The 23,552-nt window shown below is 37.2% G+C and overlaps 1 protein-coding gene across 1 annotated transcript in view; it reads right to left on the minus strand.

Moving 5' to 3' along the window:
• Positions 1-17,097: 17,097 nt before the first annotated feature.
• LOC130683078 (serine/threonine-protein kinase TAO1-like) overlaps positions 17,098-23,552 on the minus strand; it is a 55,253-nt gene continuing 48,798 nt past the window's right edge. Inside the window, exons 14-15 of the mRNA XM_057499324.1 lie at positions 22,705-22,887; positions 17,098-17,424 (exon numbers count right to left, since the gene is read on the minus strand). Of these exons, the coding sequence (XP_057355307.1) occupies positions 17,098-17,424; positions 22,705-22,887 (510 nt within the window). The remainder of the gene's footprint in view (positions 17,425-22,704; positions 22,888-23,552) is intronic.

A 23,552-nucleotide genomic window follows, 5' to 3' on the forward strand; every position in this document is an offset into this window, starting at 1 on the left:
CCTACCTCAAATAATTATAGCAAGCAATACTTCCTCATTGTTTCTCCCAATTTTTATTCTTTTCAATATTGGTTTTTATAAAGTTGTAGTCAAACAATATATAGAATATTGTGTTATATGTCAAATACACAATATACTTGACCAAAGCAAGCCTGCCCCCCAGGGGACATGTGGCAACATGTGGGGATGGTTTCAGTTACCAAAACCGAGCAGGCGGGTGTGCTGGCCCACTGGTGAAAGTCAAGGAGGCTGTGAAATATTGAAAAACTCTGTTAAACTTTCTGCAACTTATTTTACTTCACATATAGAGTTCAATATTACTGCAGGGCCTTTGAACTAATTCAGTCTATGTGCTAGCTTGCTGGCACATTGTGGGTACTGAAGGAAACATTAATAGATGCATCATAGTCCATTGAGTTAATGTGAAGAAATTTCCACAGCTATTCCCCTATTGTAGGACATTAAGGTTAAGAGATTTTGCTCCTAAAAGTAACACTGCAATGAACATTATGAAAGTATCTTAATTTCAATTACTTCCTTTGGATTAACTCCCGGGTGTGAGATAGTCTGCTGCAGAAAAGGAGACTGTGAATGTTTTGTGAGTACTACCACATGTTTTAGGTTCTTCAGAGCAGGGATTTGCTTTATTTAATGTTTGAATCACTAAAACATAATACAATGCCTTGCATATGCTGTTTCTTGTTTCTCAATAAGTGTTAGTTAAATATAAATTTTTATCATGCAAAGGAAGTATTCCTCAAGAATCAGTTTACTAAGACATTAAAAACTAGGATGGTCCTATTTTTCTCCTTTGATCTATGAAATATACTTCATTAATATTAACCAGTTTTCTAATGTTACATTATCCTTGTCTTTTTGAAGTTCATCCTTCTTGATAATTCATGTTATTCTTATTATATATTGACTGATTGGAGCTGTTATTATTTCATCTAACTCTTGCTCTCCAAAGAGATTGGTTTATAATTTTGTGTGTGTACTAACTTTTCTTAGGCATATAAAAAGGGAGGGCTATGGTGGCAAAATATCCACATGGTTGGAGTGGGGAAATCACAGAAGAAAGTATGGGAGAAAATCACATGGAGAGGTAAATGTATGGGGAGAAAAAAAGCAATAATAATAGCCTCAACACCTGGCTCCTTTTTCAGTATCTTTAAGGTAACAGCAGTATTCACAATAGCCAAAAGGTGGAAACAACACAGAGGGCCAGCAACAAATAAATGGATAAACAAATGAGGGTATGAGCATACAGTGGAATATTATTCAGCTATAAAAAGGAATGTAGTACTGGTACATCCTATACAATATGGATGAACCTTGGAAACATGCTAGGTGAAAGAAGCCAGACACAACAGGTCACATATTATATGAAACATCCAAAATAGATAAACCATAGACAGAAAATAGATTGGTGGTTACCAGAAGGGGAGATGGGGGAGCAATTGCTTAAAACATACACGGTTTTCTTCTGAAGCATTATATATGTTTTGTAACTAGATACGGGCAGTCTTGCAGAACATCATGAATATACTAATTACTACTGAATTGTTTACTTTAAATCATTAATCATACATTAAGTGAATTTTGTCTCTAACAATCTAGTTTGTACATTTTTAAAATTATAGTCAGTGTTTTTTGTGTCTTACCCAAGAAATATTTGGTGACCCAAGGTCATGACAATATTCTGTGTTTTCTTCTGCTCTATCATTCTGGATTTTAGGTTTAGGTCAAGTGACTCTTTTCAAATTAATTTCTATATATAGCATGATAAAGCATTTATTTATTTTGAATACAGAGAACCACTAGTTACAGCAGGATTTGTTAAATCTTTCCTTTCCTCTTTGAATTAACTTGACTTTTTGGTAGCAAATCAATTGACTGAATATATGTCGGTCCGTTTCCAGATTTTTCTGTGTTCCTTTGCTCTATTCAGTCTGTTCTTATCCCAATACCACACTGTTTTAATTATTGAAGTTTACATCTACCAACTTTTTATCCCCCCTCAAAATTTTGGCTATTGTAGGTCCTTTAAATTCCCATTTAAATTTTAGAACCAACTACCTTGTCTGCTTCTTGAGATGAAATTTTATTGGAAGCTGTTGAGTGGGATCTCCTACATGAATTACCTACTTAGTTGACAGTAGACTGGTCTAAGATGGTTTTGAAAGAAAAGGTTTTGCTTTACTTCATTCTTTCCTCTCCATTGTTGTAGGTTACAAGGGAAATGCCAGAACATGAGCAGGAAAGTCAGCTCAGAGAACAAATGTCTGGCTGTAAGAGAATGACACAGCAACATCAGAAACAGCTCATGAATCTGGAAAAAAAGTTAAAGGCTGAGATGGATGAGCATTGCCTCACATTAGAGAAAGACCTTGAAACTCAGCATAACACCTTTGCTGCAAAAATGAAGAAGCTTCTCAAGAAACACCAGGCGGCAGTGGAAAAAGAGGTAGCTGACCAGTGTTACTAATGTGTTTATTCTCCCTTGTGACTATTTCAAAATTAACCAAGATGGCATTTTGATGTTAGGGTATCTGTTCCCCAGAACTAGCAAATCAATTGGGGAAAGGGAGAAATATTTATATAATAGGTAAAATATCAAGTGCTGAGTCTGGGAACCCATAGATTTGGGATTATGTCCTGATAACTTGATAGTTTTATTGTCCAACAGTGGTTAAGTCAGGTAGATCAGATTAAACATGACGATGTGAGAGATGAGACAGACGCCTCCTCCCAAAACCACATTTAATATGAAATTATGGTTAATACAACTTACCCTAAAAGATCAACAGGAAAGAAGGCAGCACCAGACTTCTTACACCTGGAGAAAAGAACAGACCTCAAAAAGCATAACATACCAAAGCCGTGATCCGAGGGAACCCATGCTCTTCCCCCACCCCAGCTCAGTGGCAGAAGGAAGAGAAATGGAATGGGGAAGGGGTGGAGGCATAGGACTGCTGAACACCCAGCCCTGGAGATCTGCTGTGGGAGCACAAAGCTATATTGCATGGTGCTCTGGAGATTAGTGGGATTCAAAAGCTAAGACAGGAGAAATACTTGGAGAGACTGAGATTCCAGCTGCTTGTGGAAAACAGGGATCCACATCTGACTGCTCTGAAAGAAAAGAAAGACAGGCAGTATGAGAGACTTCCTAACAGTGAGAGGGCTACTAAATGGGCAAGGATTGCACAGGGCTTGCTGCTCAGGAAAAAGGACAGATAGACAAAATTGTCCAGGTACACTCTGCCCAGCAGTTTGGGAACTTTTCAGGAACTTCAGGTGCTCCATCCCCCTGGCTGGCTACCCAGCTCTGAAGCCTTCCACCATGATATGCAGCCTGCTGCACCCTCTGGCTAGCTGGCACTGGCTTTCAAACCAGCTGCCCCTTCCCTGGCATCAGTCCAGCCAAGGGAGGTCCTCCCTACAGCAGCTACAATGGCAAAGCACAGAGGGTTACACCTGTGTGCTTGGCCCACTGGTCTGTCTGTGGAGAGAGGCACAGTAGCTCGGAAGCAGAAAACAGCTCTTCCCAACCCCCAGTCACCAGCACAACCCCCAGTGACTGCTGACATTGTCCCATGGGCTAAGCAGCTCCAGAGAGTAGACCTTCAGGGTCCTAGAGGGTGCCACATACAAATATGAAATGTCAAAGGAGCCTGGTTCAAACCCAAATCCCCAAAACATCAGAAAAAGGGTCAAATGAAAATGAACTCATCAACCTTCCTGAAAGAGATTTCAAAAAAAAATCATAAACATGACCATGGAGGTACAGAAAAAACATTCAAGGACTCAGGAATGAATTCAGGACACAGATCCATTCATTACAGAGTACAATTGGGGGATATAAAAGTGGATTAGATACAGTGAAGGAGATGATAAATGAAAAAGAAAGTGGAGAAGAGGAATACAAAGAAGCTGAGGCACAGAAAAAGGATCTTTAGGAATGAAAGAATATTGAGAGCACTGTGTGACCAATCCAAACGGAATAATATTCATATTATAGGGGTACCAGAAGAAGAAGAGAGAGAAAAAGGCAAAGTGTCTTTGAGGAGGTAAGTCCTGAAAACTTCCCCAATCTGGGGAAGGAGATAGTCTCTCAGGCCATGGAGGTGCAGAGATCTCTGAACAAAAGGGACCCAAGGAAGACAACACCAAAACATATAATAATTAAAATGGCAAAGATCAAGGGTAAGGACAGAGTATTAAAAGAAGCCAGAGAGAGAAAAAAGATCACATACAAAGGAAAACCCATCAGGCAATCCTCAAGACTTCTCAGCAGAACCTTCCATGCCAGAAGGGAGTGGCATGATAAAGGTATATTTTATGCAATGAAGCAGAAGCAAGAATACCCTACCCAGTAAGATTATCATTTAACATTGAAGGAGAGATCAAACAATTTCCAGATAAGCAAAAGCTGAGAGAATTTACCTCCCGCGAACTGTTTCTGCAGTGTATTTTGGACAGACGGCTATAGATGGAAGTATTCCTAAGGCTAAATAGCTGTCACCAGAGGTAATAAAACCACATTAAATAAAGCAGAACAATTAATTACTAAGTAAATGCAAAATTAAATCAACTACCCCAACATAGTTTAAGGGATAGACAAAGAGTACAGGATATGATGCTTAATATATAAAGAATGGAGGAGGAAGAAAAAGGAAGAGAAAAAAATACAACCTTTAGATTGTGTTTGTAATAGCATACTAAGTGAGTTTAGTTAGACTCTTGGATAGTAAGGAAGTTACCCCTGAACTTTTGGTAACCATGAATCTAAAGCCTGCAATGTCAATAAGTACATACCTATTGGTAATCACCCTAAATGTAAATGGTTTGAATGTACTAATCCAAAGACATAGAGTCACTGAATGGATAACAAAACAAGACCCGTCTATATGCTGCCTACAAGAGACTCACTTCAAACCCAAGGCATACACAGACTGAAAGTAAAGGGATGGAAAACGGTATTTCATGCCTCTAATAGGGAGAAAAAAGCATGAGTTACAGTACTTGTATCAGACAAAGTAGACTTAAAAACAAAGAAAGTCACAAGAGACAAAGAAGGACATTACATAATGATAAAGAGGTCAGTCCAACAAGAAGATATAACCATTATAAATACCTATGCACCCAACACAGGAGCACCTACATATGTGAAACAAATACTAACAGAATTGAACATGGAAATAGAATACAATGCATTCATTTTAGGAGACTTCAACACACCACTCACTCCAAAGTACAGATCAACCAGACAGAAAATAAGTAAGGTGACAGAGGCACTGAACAACACACTGGAACAGATGGACCTAACACATATCTACAGAATGCTCCACCCAAAAGCTGCAGGATACATTTTCTTCTCAGGTGCACATTGACCACTTTCAAGAATAGACCATATACTAGGCCACAAAAAAGAGCCTCAGTAAATTAAAAAATATTGAAATTGAACCAGCTTCTCAGACCACCAATTTATGAAACTAGAAATAAATTACTCAAAGAAAATGAAAAAGCCTACAAACCCATGGAGTCTTAACAACAGGCTCCTAAATAATCAATGGATCAAAGACCAAATAAAAAAGGTCAAGCAATATACGGAGACAAATGACAACACTAATTCAACACTGCAAAATCTGTGCGAAGCAGCGAAGGCCATGCTAAGAGGGAAGTATATTGCAATACGGGCCTGCCTCAGGAAAGAAGAAAAATATGATATGAACAGTCTAAACTCACAATTAACAAAACTAGAAAAAGAACAAATGAGGCCCAAAGTCAGTAGAAGGAGGGACATAATAAGGATTAGAGCAGGCCTAAATGATTTTATGAATGGAATCATGACATTATGTAATGTCTCTCTTTACTCCTTGTAATTTTCCTAGTTCTGAAGCTCTGAATATTTCATGTAGTATTAATATAGCCTTCAGCTGTCTTTTGTTTAATATTTTACATTTCCCTTAATGGAGGTCAGATTCTCTTAGCTTTCCTTCATCTAAGTCTTTCTCTCTCTCTCTCTCTCTCTCTGTTTTTTGCATTCATTCTCTAAGACTTTGCTTAGATAAAGGATTCTCTTCTGGGTTGGCAGTTCTTTCCTTTCCTCATCTTAATCATTCAACATTCTGTGGCCTCCATTGTATTTTATGAGAAATCTGTGATCATTCAAATTGTAGTTTATCTTTGCTTTTTAGCATTATGACATGTTTAGGCTTATCAGGCCTAGCTGTTTGTTACTGATTTTGAGTTTATGCCTTATCAGGCCTAAACTCTTTTGAATTTTCTCTTTTTAGGGCTTGCTGAGCATCTTGAATCTCTAAATTTGTTTTTGTCAAATCTGGGCTCTTTTCTGCTTTTAGTAAGAATACTTTTCTTAAAAAATAAAATCTTCTTTTCCTTTATAGAATACCTATAATGTGAAATTTAGACAATTTGATACTGTCCCACAAGTTTCTAAGGATGTATTCATTTTTTCCAATGTTTTTTCCTCTCTTTTCTTCAGTGTAGATAATTTCTGCTGCTCTATTGTCTTCAAGTTTACAGACCCTTCTATAATCTCTGTTCAGTGGTTGAGCCCATGCAATTTCTTTTGTAATTTCTGGTAATCATATTTTTCAGTTCTAAATTTCTCGATGTGGATCTTCTTTTATAGTTTTTATTTTTCTGCTAAGAACTTCAGTATTTCCAATTATTTCAAGAGTGTTAACCATTATCGCATTTACTATGGTTATAATAGCTGCTTTAAAGTCTTATGTGATAATTCCAACATTAGGCATCTCAAAATAGGCATCTGTCCTTTCTTTCCCTTGAGAATTTGTCACATTCTTCAGTGGTGTATGTGTGTGTTGTTTGTTTTAGCATGTGCAGTAAATTTTGGATTTTATTCTGGTCATTTTGAATATGATAGTCATTTCTGAGTCATGTTTGCATCTTCAGGAGAAGGTTGATTTGTTTGTTTTAGCAGACACCAACCAGTGTAGATGACACGTTCTGTCTCACTTTCTGTGGGTGGTGGTTCTAATACCAGTTCTATTTTCAAAACTTTCCCTGTGCTCTTTGCATTTGCCCTGTGCTATGTCTCTCAGTGATAGTCTAGGACTTAGGCAGTAGTATATATCATACATTATTAGTTCTCTTTCTCATAGCCTTTGCTATACTTTCTGAGTCTATTTTAAACAGACACAAGTTGTTATTTGTATTACTTTATACCCAGAATAGGGATGTCTTTTCCAGTTTTTTCTTCTCCATGATTTCCCCCATTCTCTTCAGTTTCCAGCGGCCTTTTCCCAGTTACTTTGATCAGAAAGACACAGATGCCTTTGGACTTCTGCATTGTACAGTTCCCCCGTACCTGGGGCTGTCCTTGCATAAAGTGCAGAAAGAAGAGAGGAAAGGGAAAAAAACCATAATGGCAATTCCCCTCATACTGTTTGGATGACAGAGTCCCTGTTTCTAGCTTTTCTGGCCAGAGAGAAAGGTTTTTCCTGTTCCTCTGGCACTGCAAGTCTAGGGCTAAGAGTAAAAAGAACAGGAAAAAAACTCTAGCATATTTCCTCACCATCTCCAGATCACAGGGTCCCCTGTGGGACAGAAGAAGGGGACTCCTTTTAAAGGTTTTCTTGTCATCAGCACATCAAATTGTTACTCAGGCAACTCTTAGGTCAAAGCCAGGAGATAGAGGAAAATGGAATAAGAAAACTCATGACTACACCCATTATGCTTCAGGTTTTGACTTCTCCTCCCAATTATTTATATTACCTGTTTATGGAATGTTGATATCCCTTGGCCATTTATATATTGGTGGATTAGGTACTTTCTGAGTGATTTGAATGATATGTATATATTTAAGGAATATTAACCCTTAATTAACCCTTAATCAGAATCTTTGCATTCTTGTGTTTGATTCAATTTTTTTGACATAGAAAATTTTTAAATGTGTTAAGTCTTTTGTAGATTTAAAAACTTTGCTAATAGCCATTTGGGTAGTCTCCCTAATCAGAGTATGTGTTGTGGTTTTTAAAATATTGTTTTATTTTTCTCAAATTTAGAACAAAATTTCTTAAATTTATGAAAGTGATTGATACAAAAATTTAGGTAATACAGATGTCTGGGCTAACAGGTAATGCTCTTCACAGCCCTAATTACATTGAGAGAGCAATATTAGCATTTCATACAGATCCTTCCATACTTTGTCCATAAGTTTTCACTATATATATATAATTGAGGTATGACTTACATGCAGTAAATGCATCCACAAGTGTACATTTGGAGTTTTGAAAAGTCTACACTTGTATAATTCACTATCCCAATAAAATGTAGAATATTTTATCATCCTGTGAATTTCCTGTGGCTCCTTTTGTATTCACATCCCCTTTTCTGTCCCCTACTAGCCGCAGACAACCAGAGATCTATCACTTTAGACAAATTTTACCTGTTAGAGAATTTAGCGAAATTGTATAGTATGTACTATTTTGTTTCTGGATTTGGCTGAACATAATGCTTTCCATAGTCACCTGTGTTGCTGCCATGTATCAGTACTCTACTCCTTTTTATTATGATGAATAGTATTTCATTGTGTGAATATACCATAATTCTATAATACATTTATTTATTGATAGATATTTGTATTATTTGCAGTTTTGGGCAATTATGAATAAAGCTGCTGTCTACTAGATCCTGTGTGCGAGTGTTATAATTTCTTTTGAGTAAATGATAACTAGTTAAAGACTTGCTTTTTCATAGTAAATGTTTATTTAACTTGATAAGCATCTGTTAGTTTTCCAAAATAGTTGTACAGTTTTACACTCCCATCAGCAATGTAATGATTTTCAGTTCCCCATCTCACACATTTTTTTTTTCTATTTTATTATTTTTTGGTATCATTAATATACACTTACATGAACAACATTGTGGGTGCTATACTGCATTCCCTGTGGCCCCCCCCACATTATGTGTGGTAATCATAATGCCCCTTTTTCCCCTTATCCCTCCCTTCCCACCCATCCTCCCCAGTCCCTTCCCCTTTGGTAACTGTTAGTCCTTTCTTGGTAACTTGTGATCTGAAGACTACCATTAGGCCAAATGGTTTCTCTTCCCTTGTATGAGTGAGACTTTGTAAATCTGAATATAAATGAGGGAAAAATTAGTCAATGTGACTTTAAAGAGGGCTACCAGAATTCATAGAAATTATAAATGCACAATAAAGGAAGAGTTCTCAGCTTCAATTTCTTTTCCTAGACAGTGTTCAATAAAATTAGTTTCTCACAAAGAATCATTTCCAATGCAGACCTATTGTACTGATTTCATAAAATTTCAGACAACAAAACCAGACACACGGCAAAATAGACTTCAATCAGTAGTCCTTGTGCACTAGAGGCAAGTCTGCTAAATGGACAGCACACTCTTCATCATTTTAAGGAATCTGAGCATGGGAAACTTGCAGTTCTTACCAACTTAGGGGGCCTTTTCAAAGACAATGCTACAAACTGGTGGGAGCACTATCATGTTAGATGAGGAAAAACAGAATAGCGAATTTGTTTTTCTTTAATAATGATCTGTATTTTGGTAAGCACCTCAAAGATGGCAACCCAAGATGTGACTTTTTCACTTAGAGGAAGAAGTTTTATCTAAAGAACAGAAACCTCCTTACATCACTGATAGAGATTCATACTTATATACTTAAACATATAATTTCCTGAATTGAATACACACTAGACACTTTACATTGGGAGAATGGGACAAAAATATGCAGGACCATATAAAATTCCTAGGAAAGGGATGCTGTGTTGGGCCAAATCTGTGCTTATATGGTAGTGGCTCAGAAGGGGCAGAAGGTGCATGAAGAACTATTAGCAAGCAAGAAGAGGCAGCTAGAGAGAGAAAACCCCTTGCCAATACCATATCCCTCTTTCCCAGTGGCCATTGCCTGTTGATTTTAGTTTAGGAGAACCTTAGATGCCATAGCAGTAATTCCTTTCTTGGCTGTTTTGGTCCTTAGCAAAATTAATAGTTATTAGTATTAATGGAGCACATAAAGTACAAGGATCAATGGCATCACTAAGAAAAATGTGTAGATAGCATACATGAAGATTATGTGATTGGTTATCATCTTTGCAGAGGAATCACCACCAGTGTTTTTCAATTTCCATGGTTCATTTCTCTCTGCATCACTTATTTTTTACTCTATCACGACACAGACCCATGGAAACACTAACTGGCTCCATCCCCAGTACTATTTTACTGCATTGCAACTTATGGATCCACATTTTACCCAACTTTCTTTCCACCCACACAAGTGCAAAGAGGGTATTAAAAAAGAAAAGATAGCATCTAATGACCATCTTTTCATAAATATCAACCCAGAGTACTCACTCTTAAGAAACACATGCATTCTTGCCTTAACTGAGGACAGAAATAACCAACAGAACCTTAAGTGCCCTGATGGAAATGTACAGTATGAGACACATCCACCCATCTATACACACATATAGGCACTCATGTGTATATACAATATATACATACAAATGATAATAGTTATACCAAAAATGTGCATACTTAACAGCTTTTTAAAAAGCCAGATCATGATATAACACAATTTATTTCCACTAGTGAATGGCACATATGGAGAAATGCAAAAGAGGTGTTTCAAGTACAATAAAGTCATATTTCACAGGTGAAAATGAAAATAAAGAGTATTATTCCAGTGTCCAACACAATGTACTCTATGAATGTTTAAAATGCCAGACATTTAGTACTTAAAGCAGAAAGTTACTAAAGTCTGCCTTATGGTCTGAAAAAGACACTCATAACAGAGTTTTTGGTTTTTGAAAAGGGGGTGAGGAAAAAGGTGAGAGAGGTAAGGAGTGTCAAGGACAGTTTCTTAGTGTGCTGAGTGGTGTTTACCTGAAGTCTAGGCAGCTGAACATCATGATGATTATGCTAAAAAGTTCAATTTACTGGTAAATCCTTGGCTTAGAGTACTAAGCATATTATACCTGTGGGTGTGGCTTTAAATGCAGTACTATTCATCTCCAGGTATAGAAATTACTAAAAATGAATGGCAGCTCTGAATAAAAATAATATAAATACATTTTCCAGTTAACCTTACGTACCAATGAAAATACCTATAGACACTGTAATTTGGGAATACAGCTGATTTTAATAAAGGGAGAAAAAAATATGTATGAAAGGAAGGGAACCCAATTAAGGAATATCTCAAGGTATGAGGTTTTACATTTTCAAAATGTTAACTTAAAAAAAGGGAGAGATAGTGAACACAGGAAACTTTTTACTGCCAAGTTCTGGATACCAGATGTAGCATTTAAAACTTCTGATATGCTGGACAAATTTCCCATATTCTTTATTTTCTTAAACACATATATATTAAGTGAACACCAACACCGGGGAGGAGGTAGTATTAGTTTAAACTAAGGCTGACATTTGTACGCTGATGGAGAAAGTGCCTGCTTCTTTCTTCAGGATCTTTCAAAATCCTTCAAATTTTCCTGCTTTTACTCTGATGATTCCTACCATGATTGAGATTCCTCAGAAGTTAATCTTACAAACACACACAAACCAATCTGAACTAATTTGAATCTTTTTGCAAACTATATATATGTTAATTGAAATTAACTTAATGGAATAATCCAGGTATAGTGATGTAAAACTGGTTGCCACACAATTCAATCTGATTTGTGTGGCAAAAACAAAGCCCTACTGGACAGACATTTGGAGTCAGTATTCAATCATGATTTTACAAGTACATATAGTCTGCATGAACTCAGTAATTCAGGTTGACTAATTTAAGTCCATTTCAATTTTAGAGTTTTATATGCAAAACTGGTCTGCTTCAGTAGTATAAAGGAGCCAGATCTAGTAAGAATTTTTTAAAAGGTATCAAATTCCATTATATTTTTGGACATTTTATAAATTCTAAAGCTTGGTCCCATCATTTTCCTCTAAACATGTAGATATCTCAATTTGTCTGAGATACTGTACAATATTTGAATGCAGAAGAGATATTGAAATAATTAAAAGTCCTTTTCAGTAGAATCAAGTACATGTTATGTCCACCTGAAAACTGGTGATTTCAACCATGGCCAAGAGGACGACAGACCAGAGCGTTACATGAAACACTGCCTATGACTGTGTGTGAATTCTATTGTGATCTTGGCTTTAAAAATATTTACACTAAAATATTAATTTTTCTCCCAGTTCCCTTTAAAGGAATGCTAGAAACTCCTAATGGGGTGGATTCAGGCAGACTGGACTGACGTGCCTGGAGAAGACTTAAATTGGTTGAGAAAACCAAGATTTCCATGGTGATTAGTCTGGTCTTGGTGGAGAGTACCACTGAGAGGGCCTTGGAGAATCCGACCTTGGGGCCCTCTGGGAACAGCAGGAACCTGTCAGCAGCAGGGCTCCTGGTTCTTCAAGACAACTGGGGAGAGGGCAGGACAGTAACCTAAAGGAACTTTGAGCGCTCACTGGGAAGGACATTTTCTCCCTTCAAGTCATATTGATGGCTCCCCACCCGCCTGCAGCTCAGTCTCCACACTGGCGGTGGGACCCCAAGTCACACCTGACTGTCAGCATCGGGTGGATTCTTCATTGCAAAACAAAACAAAATAAAACAAAACAAAACATACCCCTCTCTGGAAAAGAGAAGTTAGCTTTTGTCAAGAGATTTCCTGACCACCATAACTCACTTTAGTTTTTTTTTTTTAATTTGCCAAGCTTGCTGGTTCCTTTTCAGTAGTACTTTAGCACCGAGGCTTTAGACTTCTGGAAGTGGTGTTTTCTGTTGTGTGATGTTAACATGATGACAAGCAATCACTAAGTCTCAAGGAACTGGAAGTTTGTAAAGTATTGCAGCAACAAAAACAGCAATTAAAAAAAAAAAGAAGAGGACCTGCACATGCAGCAAAACCTACAGTCATGCTGAGGGTTAGTCAGCAGCTGGTAAAGTCACAGGCTCAGTGACTCCTGGCTCACTATGGCAACTAAACACTTAAATAACGGGCTATTCTACTTGTAAACAGGAAACCCCATAAACCAAAAGGGGTCATCGAATTATGTCTAAGTAGTGTGATGAGAATCCCAGGAGATGGCGGTCTGTAAATACGGCATCATTCAAATACCTCTGCCCTTTGATTTGTATTGGCTATATGTCTTTGTTTTTGTATAAACAAAGTAAAAGTACTGTTTGGGGTCTTGGAAGTTAACAGAGCTTAGCTCAGCTAGGATGACATATCACAGCATAAGCAACAAAACGTCAGGATATATATAGGCTTCATCTCCTCACTCTGCTATTGAACATACCCATCATATGAGCTTTCAGGGGCCACTCTCACCCTTTTTGTCTTCCCCTTTGGAGGCTCACAGGTTTGATGATGCAATTTCCACAAAACCTGTGGTCTCCTGAAGCACCTCCATCTCACCATGCCACAAAGAAGGCACAATTGAATGGACAAAAAAAAAAAACAATCACTGACAAGCTTGCAGCATTCAGAAAAAGAATCAGGTTGTCTTCTACTCTCTGAAAGAGTCAATGCAACCCTTTAGTGTTCATGTATTTCCACTTTTTTCCTACTCCAAATGAGGCCAATTTAATCAACAAAAGTCAGACAAAATACATTTATTTAATAAACAAAACACATTGGTGAGGGGATACAGGTGTGTTTCCATAATAACTTGTTTTAGCATATGTTGCCTGCTGTGAGTGGCGCATAAGAACGTGGGGTATACAGAGAAAGGCTTTAGATCTTTTCACAAATTTCTTAGGATAGAGTTGTCCAAAAGTGATGACTCAAGCCACGTTGCTCAATTGTTTTTGCAGTTTTCAGAAAATACCCCCATCTAAGCAGTTTCTTTTTACCACATGCACTATATGTGTGCGTGTGTGTGTGTATTTGATAAACACACACACACACCAATTCCCCTCTACATAAAATTTCCCCAAAAGTTAAAACCAAAACAAAACACAAAACCTGACAGCTAAATACTATGACATCCCAATTAGTAAACACAAAATAGAACGCTTTACAAAAATGAATAAAATATACCACATGCACTCAGCTTCCACATGGTAGCACCCAAGTGAGGAGTCCGCTTGTGATGACGTCTATGGGGAGTTTCTTTCGGTGGACTTTCCCAGCGGAATGGCCATTCTCAATTATTTTGATCTGGTTGTTGATCCATTGATTATTTAGGAGCATGTTGTTAAGCCTCCATGTGCTTGTGAGCCTTTTTGCTTTCTTTGTGAAATTTATTTCTAGTTTCATGCCTTTGTGGTCTGAAAAGTTGGTTGGTAGAATTTCAATCTTTTTGAATTTACTGAGGCTCTTTTTGTGGCTAGTATGTGGTCTATTTTGGAGAATGTTCCATGTGCACTTGAGAAGAATGTGTATCCTGTTGCTTTTGGGTGTAGAGTTCTATAGATGTCTATTAGGTCCATCTGTTCTAGTGTGTTGTTCAGTGCCTCTGTGTCCTTACTTGTTTTCTGTCTGGTGGATCTGTTCTTTGGAGTGAGTGGTGTGTTGAAGTCTCCTAAAATGAATGCATTGCATTCTATTTCCTCCTTTAATTCTGTTAGTATTTGTTTCACATATGTTGGTGCTCCTGTATTGGGTGCATATATATTTATAATGGTTATATCCTCTTGTTGGACTTAGCCCTTTATCATTATATAATGTCCTTCTTTATCTCTTGTGACTTTCTTTGTTTTGAAGTCTATTTTGTCTGATACTAATACTGCAACACCTGTTTTCTCCTTGTTTGCATGAAATATCTTTCTCCATCCCTTGACTTTTAATCTGTGCATGTCTTTGGGTTTGAGGTGAGTCTCTTGTAAGCAGTATATAGATGGGTCTTGCTTTTTTGTCCATTCTATTACTCTGTGTCTTTTGATTGGTGCATTCAGTCCATTTACATTTAGGGTGATTATTGAAAGACATGTACTTATTGCCATTGCAGGCTTTAGGTTTTAGTTACCAAAGGTTCAAGGTTAGCTTCTTTACTATCTTACTGTCTAACTTCACTCACTTATTAAGCTATTATAAACACAGTCTGATGATTCTTTATTTCTCTCCCTTCTTATTCCTCCTCCTCCATTCTTTGTATGTTAGGTGTTTGTGTGTGTGTGTGTGTGTGTGTGTGTGTGTGTGTGTGTGTGCTCTTTTGTGTTTCCTTTGACTGCTTTTGTGGGTAGTTGATTTTATTTTTTGCCTTTAGTTAGTATTTCATTGGTCCTCTTTCTTTGCTGTGATTTCATTTTCTCTGGTGACATCTGTTTAGCCTTAGGAGTGCTTCCATCTAGAGCAGTCCCTCTAAAATACCCTGTAGAGGTGGTTTGTAGGAGGCAAATTCCCTCAACTTTTGCTTGTCTGGGAATTGTTTAATCTCTCCTTCATATTTACATGATAATTGTGCTGGATACAGTATCCTTCATTCAAGGCCCTTCTGTTTCATTGCATTAAATATATTATGTCATTCTCTTCTGGCCTGTAAGGTTTCTGTTGAGAAGTCTGATGATAGCCTGATGAGTTTTCCTTCGTAGGTGACCTTTTTTCTCTCTCTGGCTGCCTTTAATACTCTCTCCTTGTCTTTGATCTTTGCCATTTTAATTATTATGTGTCTTGGTGTTGTCCTCTTTGGGTCCCTTTGCTGGGAGTTCTGTGTGCTCCCATGGTCTGAGAGGCTATTTCCTCCCCCAGTGTGGGGAAGTTTTCAGCAATTAATCATTCAAAGACACTTTCTAGCCCTTTTTCTCTCTCTTCTTCTTCTGGTACCCCTATAATGTGGATATTGTCCGTTTTGATTGGTCACACAGTTCTCTTAATATTGTTTCATTCCTGGAGATCCTTTTATCTCTCTTTGTGTCAGCTTCTCTGCATTCCTGTTCACTGATTTCTATTCCATTAATGGCCTCTTGCATCTCGTCCATTCTGTTTTTATGTCCTTCCAGAGATTGTTTTATTTCTGTATTCTCCCTCCTTAGCTCTTGCATATTTCTCTGCAAGTCAATCAGCATGGTTATGACCTTTATTTTGAATTCTTTTTCAGGAAGATTTGTTAAATCTATCTCCTCAGATTCCCTCTCGGGGGAGGATGTCTGGGTTAGTCTGGTCTGTATCAAATTCTTCTGCCTTTTCATGGTGATAGAGGTAGTCGTAGGCAGTTGGCATGTGTGTCTGCTGGGAGATCAAAGTCCCTATCCACTCGCTCCTGGCCTTCCTTTCCTGGGAGAACGGTGACCCCCAGCGGCTTTTACTGGGCAGCTGCGTGCAGACGGGTCTCTGATTCTTGCCCCGCTACTGTGGAGTAAGCTCCGCATGGTTGTTGTGGGCGTGGCCACTTTTAGGCTGCTCCTCTGCGCTGGTGGGGCCGCACCAGAGGGGGAATGGGTGGGAGGCTGTTTATCACTGTGAGGGGCTCCGAGCTGCGTTGTCGCCCAGGGCGTCGGGGCACCTGGACTTCCCCGGGATTCCCAGCTGCTCGGCTGAGTGTGCTGGGACGCCTCCATCCAGCTGTGAGGCCCCTGTCCCTTTAAGACCTTCAAAAAGCACTTGCTTTTCTTTTGTCCCAGGTGCGCCAGCTGCAGGGACCTGCTCTCAGGTTTTACTGTTCAGTTTCCCTAGTATCCAGCACACCACGCACTGTGTGTCCGTGCTCTGGTGCGGATGGCTAGGGCTGGGTATTTAGCAGTCCTGGGCTCCCTCTCCCTCCCCGCTCTGACTCTCCTCCTCCTGCCAGGAGCTGGGGTGGGGGGTGCCCGGGTCCTGCCTGGCCACGGCTTGTATCTTACCCCCTTCGTGAGGCACTGGGTTCTCACAGATGTAGATGTAGCCTGGCTGTTGTACTGTATCTTCTGGTCTCTCTTTTAGGAATGGTTGTATTTGTTGTATTTTCAAAAATATATATGTTTTTGGGAGGACATTTCTGCTGTCCTACTCACGCCGCCATCTTGGCTCCTCCTCGCCATTCTCAATTATTAAGTTACGTGTAAGACGTGTGACCCATTGGATATTTGTCAAGTGACACTGGTGCTTCAGTTCATGCCGTGTTCCGTTCATCCTCCGGCAGCTGTCCACCTCAGAACCTGAAGGCTATTGCGAACTCCCATACTGCTACCTCAGGGTACCCCATGCATTGGCTCAGAAGGGTGACCTGCATGACTGGGGACCCACCTTTTATTGGATGGCCCCAGGCTTGTTGTAGGCCACCTATGGGATGCCCCCTGTGAGGAGCTGTGGGGGAGCTGTGGCTGAATGCCTCAGGGGCAAGGTTAGAAAGGACGTTTCTAAAACCTAGTCCCTCGCTTTCAGATTTGAAAGCATTCATCTCTTTTGCTCGACGCTCCAGCAGGCTTCGTATCCTTTCAGTGCACTCATTCTGTGATGTCAATATCTCTTCTTCCATCTGTTATGGGTTGGTGGGGGGAAGCAAAAAGAAAGCTCATTTATTTAAAAAAATCTATAAACTACAGAAACAATAATTATTCTGGTTTAAAGTGAATCATAAAAATGTCCACTCTGGCTATTTTAAAGGATGTACATTTAAAAATCAAAGAGATGTACTGTAGGATTCATATATAACTTATATTGCTAAAATGTGTAAAATCAAGTTCTTAAAAGCAAAGGTAATAATCTCTATTGAAATAATAAATCAAGGCAATTGGTGATTATCATCAATGGCTACCAAATCCATTAGGTAAAAAGACTGAAAAAGAAAATGTGTAAGGAGAATCTAGCCTTATTAGATACACCATAAGGTCACTCTATATAATAAATATGGTATTGGTGTAGGAACCAGTAATTAGTAACATAGAAACAGAATGAAGTTTGTAAGTTTTTAATGCAGGACAAAAGCACTAATTAATTTAATGGGAAAAACAACACAGGCACAAGTAGCTAACCATCTGGAAGAAAATAAAAATGGAACCTCATCTGATATCATATTCCAGAAAGATCAGAGCATTAAGTGAAAAACAAACAAAAACCATAAAGTTTCCATTAGAAAGTTAGGAGACTCTATGTACTTAGAAATCAGTGGTTGGGTAGCCGTCATAATCAGTTTTGGACAACTCAAAAGTTTACAAATAAATATAGCTGACTATAAATAGTTTTTAGTGTGAAAAAATACAAAATAAAGTCAATGACAATGGGAAGAAGTTGATTGAGAAATTGTTAATGAATGAGAATATCTGAGCCCAGTCATCAAATATGACTTCAAAGTGGGACTAGACATTATATATCTTTTGATGTGATGCAAAAGGAAGTGTAACACAGTAATCCTTATGAAAATTCCTCGCAAAAATTCTTGAAAGAAAAAAAATTAAAGTAAATATAATCATGCCCCTAGATCTAATTACCAGTTTACAGGAAATGTAAAGTAAAGAGGAATGCATTAAATGAAACCATGAGGATGGAATCAGCCAAATTCAAATGTGAGAATTCCTACAAAGCAAATGACCCAGTCCACAATAATAAAAAAAAGGGCACGGGAGACTAAAAGGCTTAAAAGACAATCAAATGCACTGTCTACACCATGTTTGGGCCCCAATCTAAATAAACCAAGAAGACCTTTTTTTAGATACAAAGGGAAATCTAAGTATGGACTGAGTATTAGGTAATCTTAAACATTTATTTTAATTTTGTTAGTTAACACAATGGAATTATGACTATGTTGAAGTAAAAGAGTCCTTATTTCCTTATCTGTGTTGGGAGTGAAATGATTCTGTGCTGGGATTTGCTTTAAAATATTTCAGATACTCTGCCCCCTATTCTGCTCCCCTAAAAAGCTGCATGTGGAGTCGGGAAACAGATGAAATATAAACAAGATACTGATAACTGTTGAAGTTGGGTAATGAGTATTTGGGGACTTCATCGTACTAGTTCTTAATAATTTCACTAATACTTTTTCTGTATGTTTGAAAATTTCCATGATACAAAGTTTTTAAAAAATAGGAAATAAAGAGTATTTGTAAAGAAGTATTAAATTAGGTTTCAAGATACTTGAGGACTTAAGCCAATAGTCATTGTTCTCTACACAGAAATCTAGCTCAACAAATGTGTTTAATCTTTATGTATCTTTTTTTTTACTAAGTTATCATTGATATACAATCTTATGAAGGTTTCACATGAGCAACATTGTGGTTACAACATTCACCCATATTATCAAGTCCCCTCTTATGTATCGTTTTTTAAAGTGCCCTTTTAAAAACACACAATTTAGCATGGAAACAAATGCAAATAAGAAACTGCCACATAATATGATAAGATGTAATAACAGATTTATAAGGTAAAGCAGAAATACAAAGGGATGGAGTACTTCACTCTATAGGGGAAGAGGAGTAGAGCAAAGAATTATTCTCAGAGAAGGTGACAGAAACTGGATTTGGAAAGAAAAGCACAAGTTTACCAGAAGACAAGGGAAGGGAAAGATATTTTCAGCAGAGGGAACATGGGCAAAGACATGCAAAATGATAAAATGTGTGTGGGGAATTACAAATAGGCCAGAATGGACTTTGGTAGGGTGAGTTTGAAAATTATTAAACTCTAAGTACTAAAGTGTTACAAAGGTTTAGAGAGGGCACTTCCTAATGAAGGTTGAAAGAGAACCTAGATTAGACACAATGCTTCTTCTAAGGAAAAGATATCAAATTGTTAACTGGTGATTTCTGAGTGATGAGATTAAAGACATTTTAATTTCTATTTGTTTCTCTATAATTGCCAAGTTTAAAAAAATATGTATTTGTAAAATAACTTTTCCACTCTTTTAATATCTACATATAAAATAACCAAATCATATAGAATTAAATTTATATATCTGTAAGGATTCAAATAACTTCAAATTTTTCTTTTAAATCTTTTCTATTTTAAAATTTCAAAAATCCATTTATTAAGAACATTTCATTCAAAGGGCCTAATAAAGGATAGGCTTGTACTGAGTATTTAACTAATTTGAATGCCCTGTATATTATTTGAAGGAAACTCATGATAAAAATATTAAACACATTAATGCTTATCCACTTTCATCCAGTAAGCACAGCTTCAATTTTCGTTGCTGAATTAGTTTTGTCATTTAAGAAACTCAGAATATTTTTCAATAAAAATTAAAACTAAGATTTGTGATAGGTTATATTAACTCCCATTTCTTTGAAAATATCTTATTTATTACTGTAAATAAGAAAGGTGGTTTCACTGGATATAAGACTTCTGAGACTTCTCTCCTAACCTATCTTCTCTGAAATCAAATATGTGAATATTTTCAGTTTGGAAGGTCCTGTAAGATATTCCAATTGTCAATTCTTATTTAAAAACTATCAACCATCTTGTTGATATTAAGTGAAATATTCAGGGAAAATTAAAGGAAATATTAAGACAAAAAAAGCCCATTTATACTTTGGAAATAGTGCCACTTTTTATGCATGTATGAAATGCACATAGTTATGTTGTCATTTTGCTGAAACTTTAATGTAAATGAAACACAAGGAAAGTTGCAGTAAGACCTCATGTGAGCCTCAACTGAGGCGTCCTCTGTTGGTGTCTCGACCTGGAGGACAATTCTTGGTTCATTTGGAGGCTGAAAGCAATCTTCAAACAGAATTATTATTCATCTAGAAACAACTAACATTCTCTCTGGTTCCACCTCTATTTTCAGATGACTGTTTCTTAGCTGTACAACCAGTAGGCACAAAGTACAGAAAATACGGATGTTACGATGTTTTCAAATCATAGCATGGGTATATCACTGCCTTGGTAGTTGCCAACTGACTGACCCCAAACTGCTTTATAGTCATGCACTTCACTTGAAATATAAACATAAGCCCTAAAAATCAAGTAGCAACTCAAAGCACTGTAGATTTATTCCACTGTTTCTTTTATTATTTTTAATACTAAATAATTTTATGCATGTCTATTATCAAATACAAACCACCACAACCAATCTACCATATTAATATAGCCATTATAAGTATTAGTGCAACTCACTTTAAGTGTGATTTGTCTTTATTTTATTCAACACCTCATAAGCATTTTTCCACATTAATACTATCTTTATAGCCATTATTTAAATGGTTGAGTAAGATTTTATTAAGTGACTTGGTCATAAGCACTTAATTATTTTAGATGGTTAGGTGTTTTCAACCATTATAAACTATGCCATAATTAACATATTTATGTGTATTGCTTTTCCTGTATTCAGGATTTCTTTTCTCTAAATTCTCTAAATTCTTTGCTTAACATTTTCAAAGATCAATATATACTTCCAAATTGCTTTCCAAAACGCATTAACAATGGATGAGAGTGCCACTGCACTTCTAGCAATGGTATCAGCCCCATGCCAACATTTTACCTGATTTTGTAGAACATAAAGGCCTTAGTTCATATATTGAAATAAGACTACACCTAAGATACTAATTAGCTCTCTTTAACTCGCAGCCACTAGGTGGAGCTAAAAATACAAATAAAACAGTACCAATATTTCTCTCATAACACTGTTACTGAAATACTATAGGTTTCTCTTTTAGTGATAATTTTGAAGCATAAGAGATGGAACTTTAGATTAAATTTTAAGTATGCAAGTTGAAATCAGGCAGATTTACGAATTCTGTACATGGGACTACATTTTTCTAAAAATTTATATGTGTTTCTGTGTTCCCATTGAGATAATTTTTAGAGGCAAGTAACTCTTAAAGAGCCAGTAATAAAGACAGCTGTGCCAGAGAAATAGCAACACCTTATTTAGGTGGAGTTTTTAAGAACATATTTTTTTTAATAGAAATGAGGTATTCTATTTTTATCACAAGAACTGTAGAAAGTAGAGGAAAATCTATGGGCCAATTAGTGGTCCAGAAGCAATGACAATTTTTAATAGACAAAACCATTAGGCACGTGTTAACTCACAGGGGACCTAAGACCGTGCCAGCTGCTGGGAACTTATGGCCCAGGAATTCTGGAACATAGCGTTCCATCCTGGATACAACTGATATCCTGCTGCTACTCAGGACAAATGCCTTTCCTCTCCTTCTTTCTCAAAAGCTTCTACCCATTGTTCTTTCTCCAACACACACACACACACACAGCCTCAGTACCTTAAAGGACACAAGTGAATTTAGGGATTCTAGTTCTAATATACATGACAAAGAATAAGTAAAATAAATAGAGCTACAGCTAGAAATAATATTTTCAGCCTGACTCTTCAACTGTGTAAAACTGGTTTCACCTTCTCTTTTCTAGTAATGCATCAATCTGTACAGTTTCAGACCAGGGATGAATGAATAAAGTATATTCCTGATCCCTTTTCCTTGTCTCTCTCAAGCAATTACTAAAGTTTTTTCCTTCACTATCCAAGTTTCTCTCCAATTTCTGTAGGTACAACTAGGTACACAAAAGAAGTGAGGAAGACGGAGCCAGAGCTATCCTTTTACAATTCAACTGTCTTCACATAACTCCACATCATTCCTCTAGCAATTACTACTTAAGTATATTCCTTTAATATATCACACTCATTAATTTTAAGGTTCATTACTGAATCAGTAATTTTAAAGAAAAAGAAAACACTACCAAAACTAGAATTAAGGAAATATGGTAGTGTGAAAACAATCTAATGCCACCTCTGTCATCATGAAAATATATTTACGAAATGATTTTGATGAAAGTAAATACTGGCACAATTACTTTTTTCTATTACGTATACCTTTTGTTTTAAGAGTGCCTTGCGAAGGGAGACCCTCTGTTCAAGCTCCCGAAGCTCCTGAGCGTCTTGCGCCTCAGCCTGCATTTTGATCTTGCTCTGAAGTTCAGTCAGCAGCTCCAGTTCCTGCTGCAGCTGCGTTTTCAAAGCCTGGCACTCTGCCTCCTGTGCTTCATCCAAATGCGGCTGAAAGAGAGAAAGAAAACAGATATATCCTCCTGTGAGCTATCTTTTCATGACCTTTGGAAAGGAGGAGGTGTAAGTTAAGACAGACTACTCTTCTATAGGGCACAACTGTTCTCTTTTACATCTTGGAGTAAACATCTCTGGAAAAGGAAAACACAGCAACCAATGACGGCATTATAAGAACAAAGCTATCATAAGCTATTTGGATGATGCCTAAATAATCATTATTTTCTAAAGAAAAACATAATATCTGATTGATATAAGACTGTGAATCTCTTCTCTCCAATGGAAATAACTACAGAACAGGGACAAGCATGCCACAGCTTATGGGCCAAATCTGAACAGCTACCTGATTTTCTGTTTTTGTTTTTCAATAGTCCACTAATTAGGAATGGTTTTTAACATTCTGAGATGGTCACATTTTAAATGGCTATGTAAACACACATATAATAACCTCAATTTTTCCTCCTAAAATATTTACTATCTGGCCCATTAAGAAAAAGTCTGTAAACTTACATAGCAACTATTTTGTACCTGCACTCAAATGTGACCATCTGGATTCCCAATAAAGTACTACTTTTTGAACACTGCTTAACAAAGTTGCTTCTCCAATCTTGATACACTGTTGGTATATGTACTAAACCTCTGCAAGGCACCAGCAGAGA

This window comes from Manis pentadactyla, chromosome 3, assembly GCF_030020395.1.
Source record: "Manis pentadactyla isolate mManPen7 chromosome 3, mManPen7.hap1, whole genome shotgun sequence".
NCBI classification, from domain to species: Eukaryota; Metazoa; Chordata; class Mammalia; order Pholidota; family Manidae; genus Manis; species Manis pentadactyla.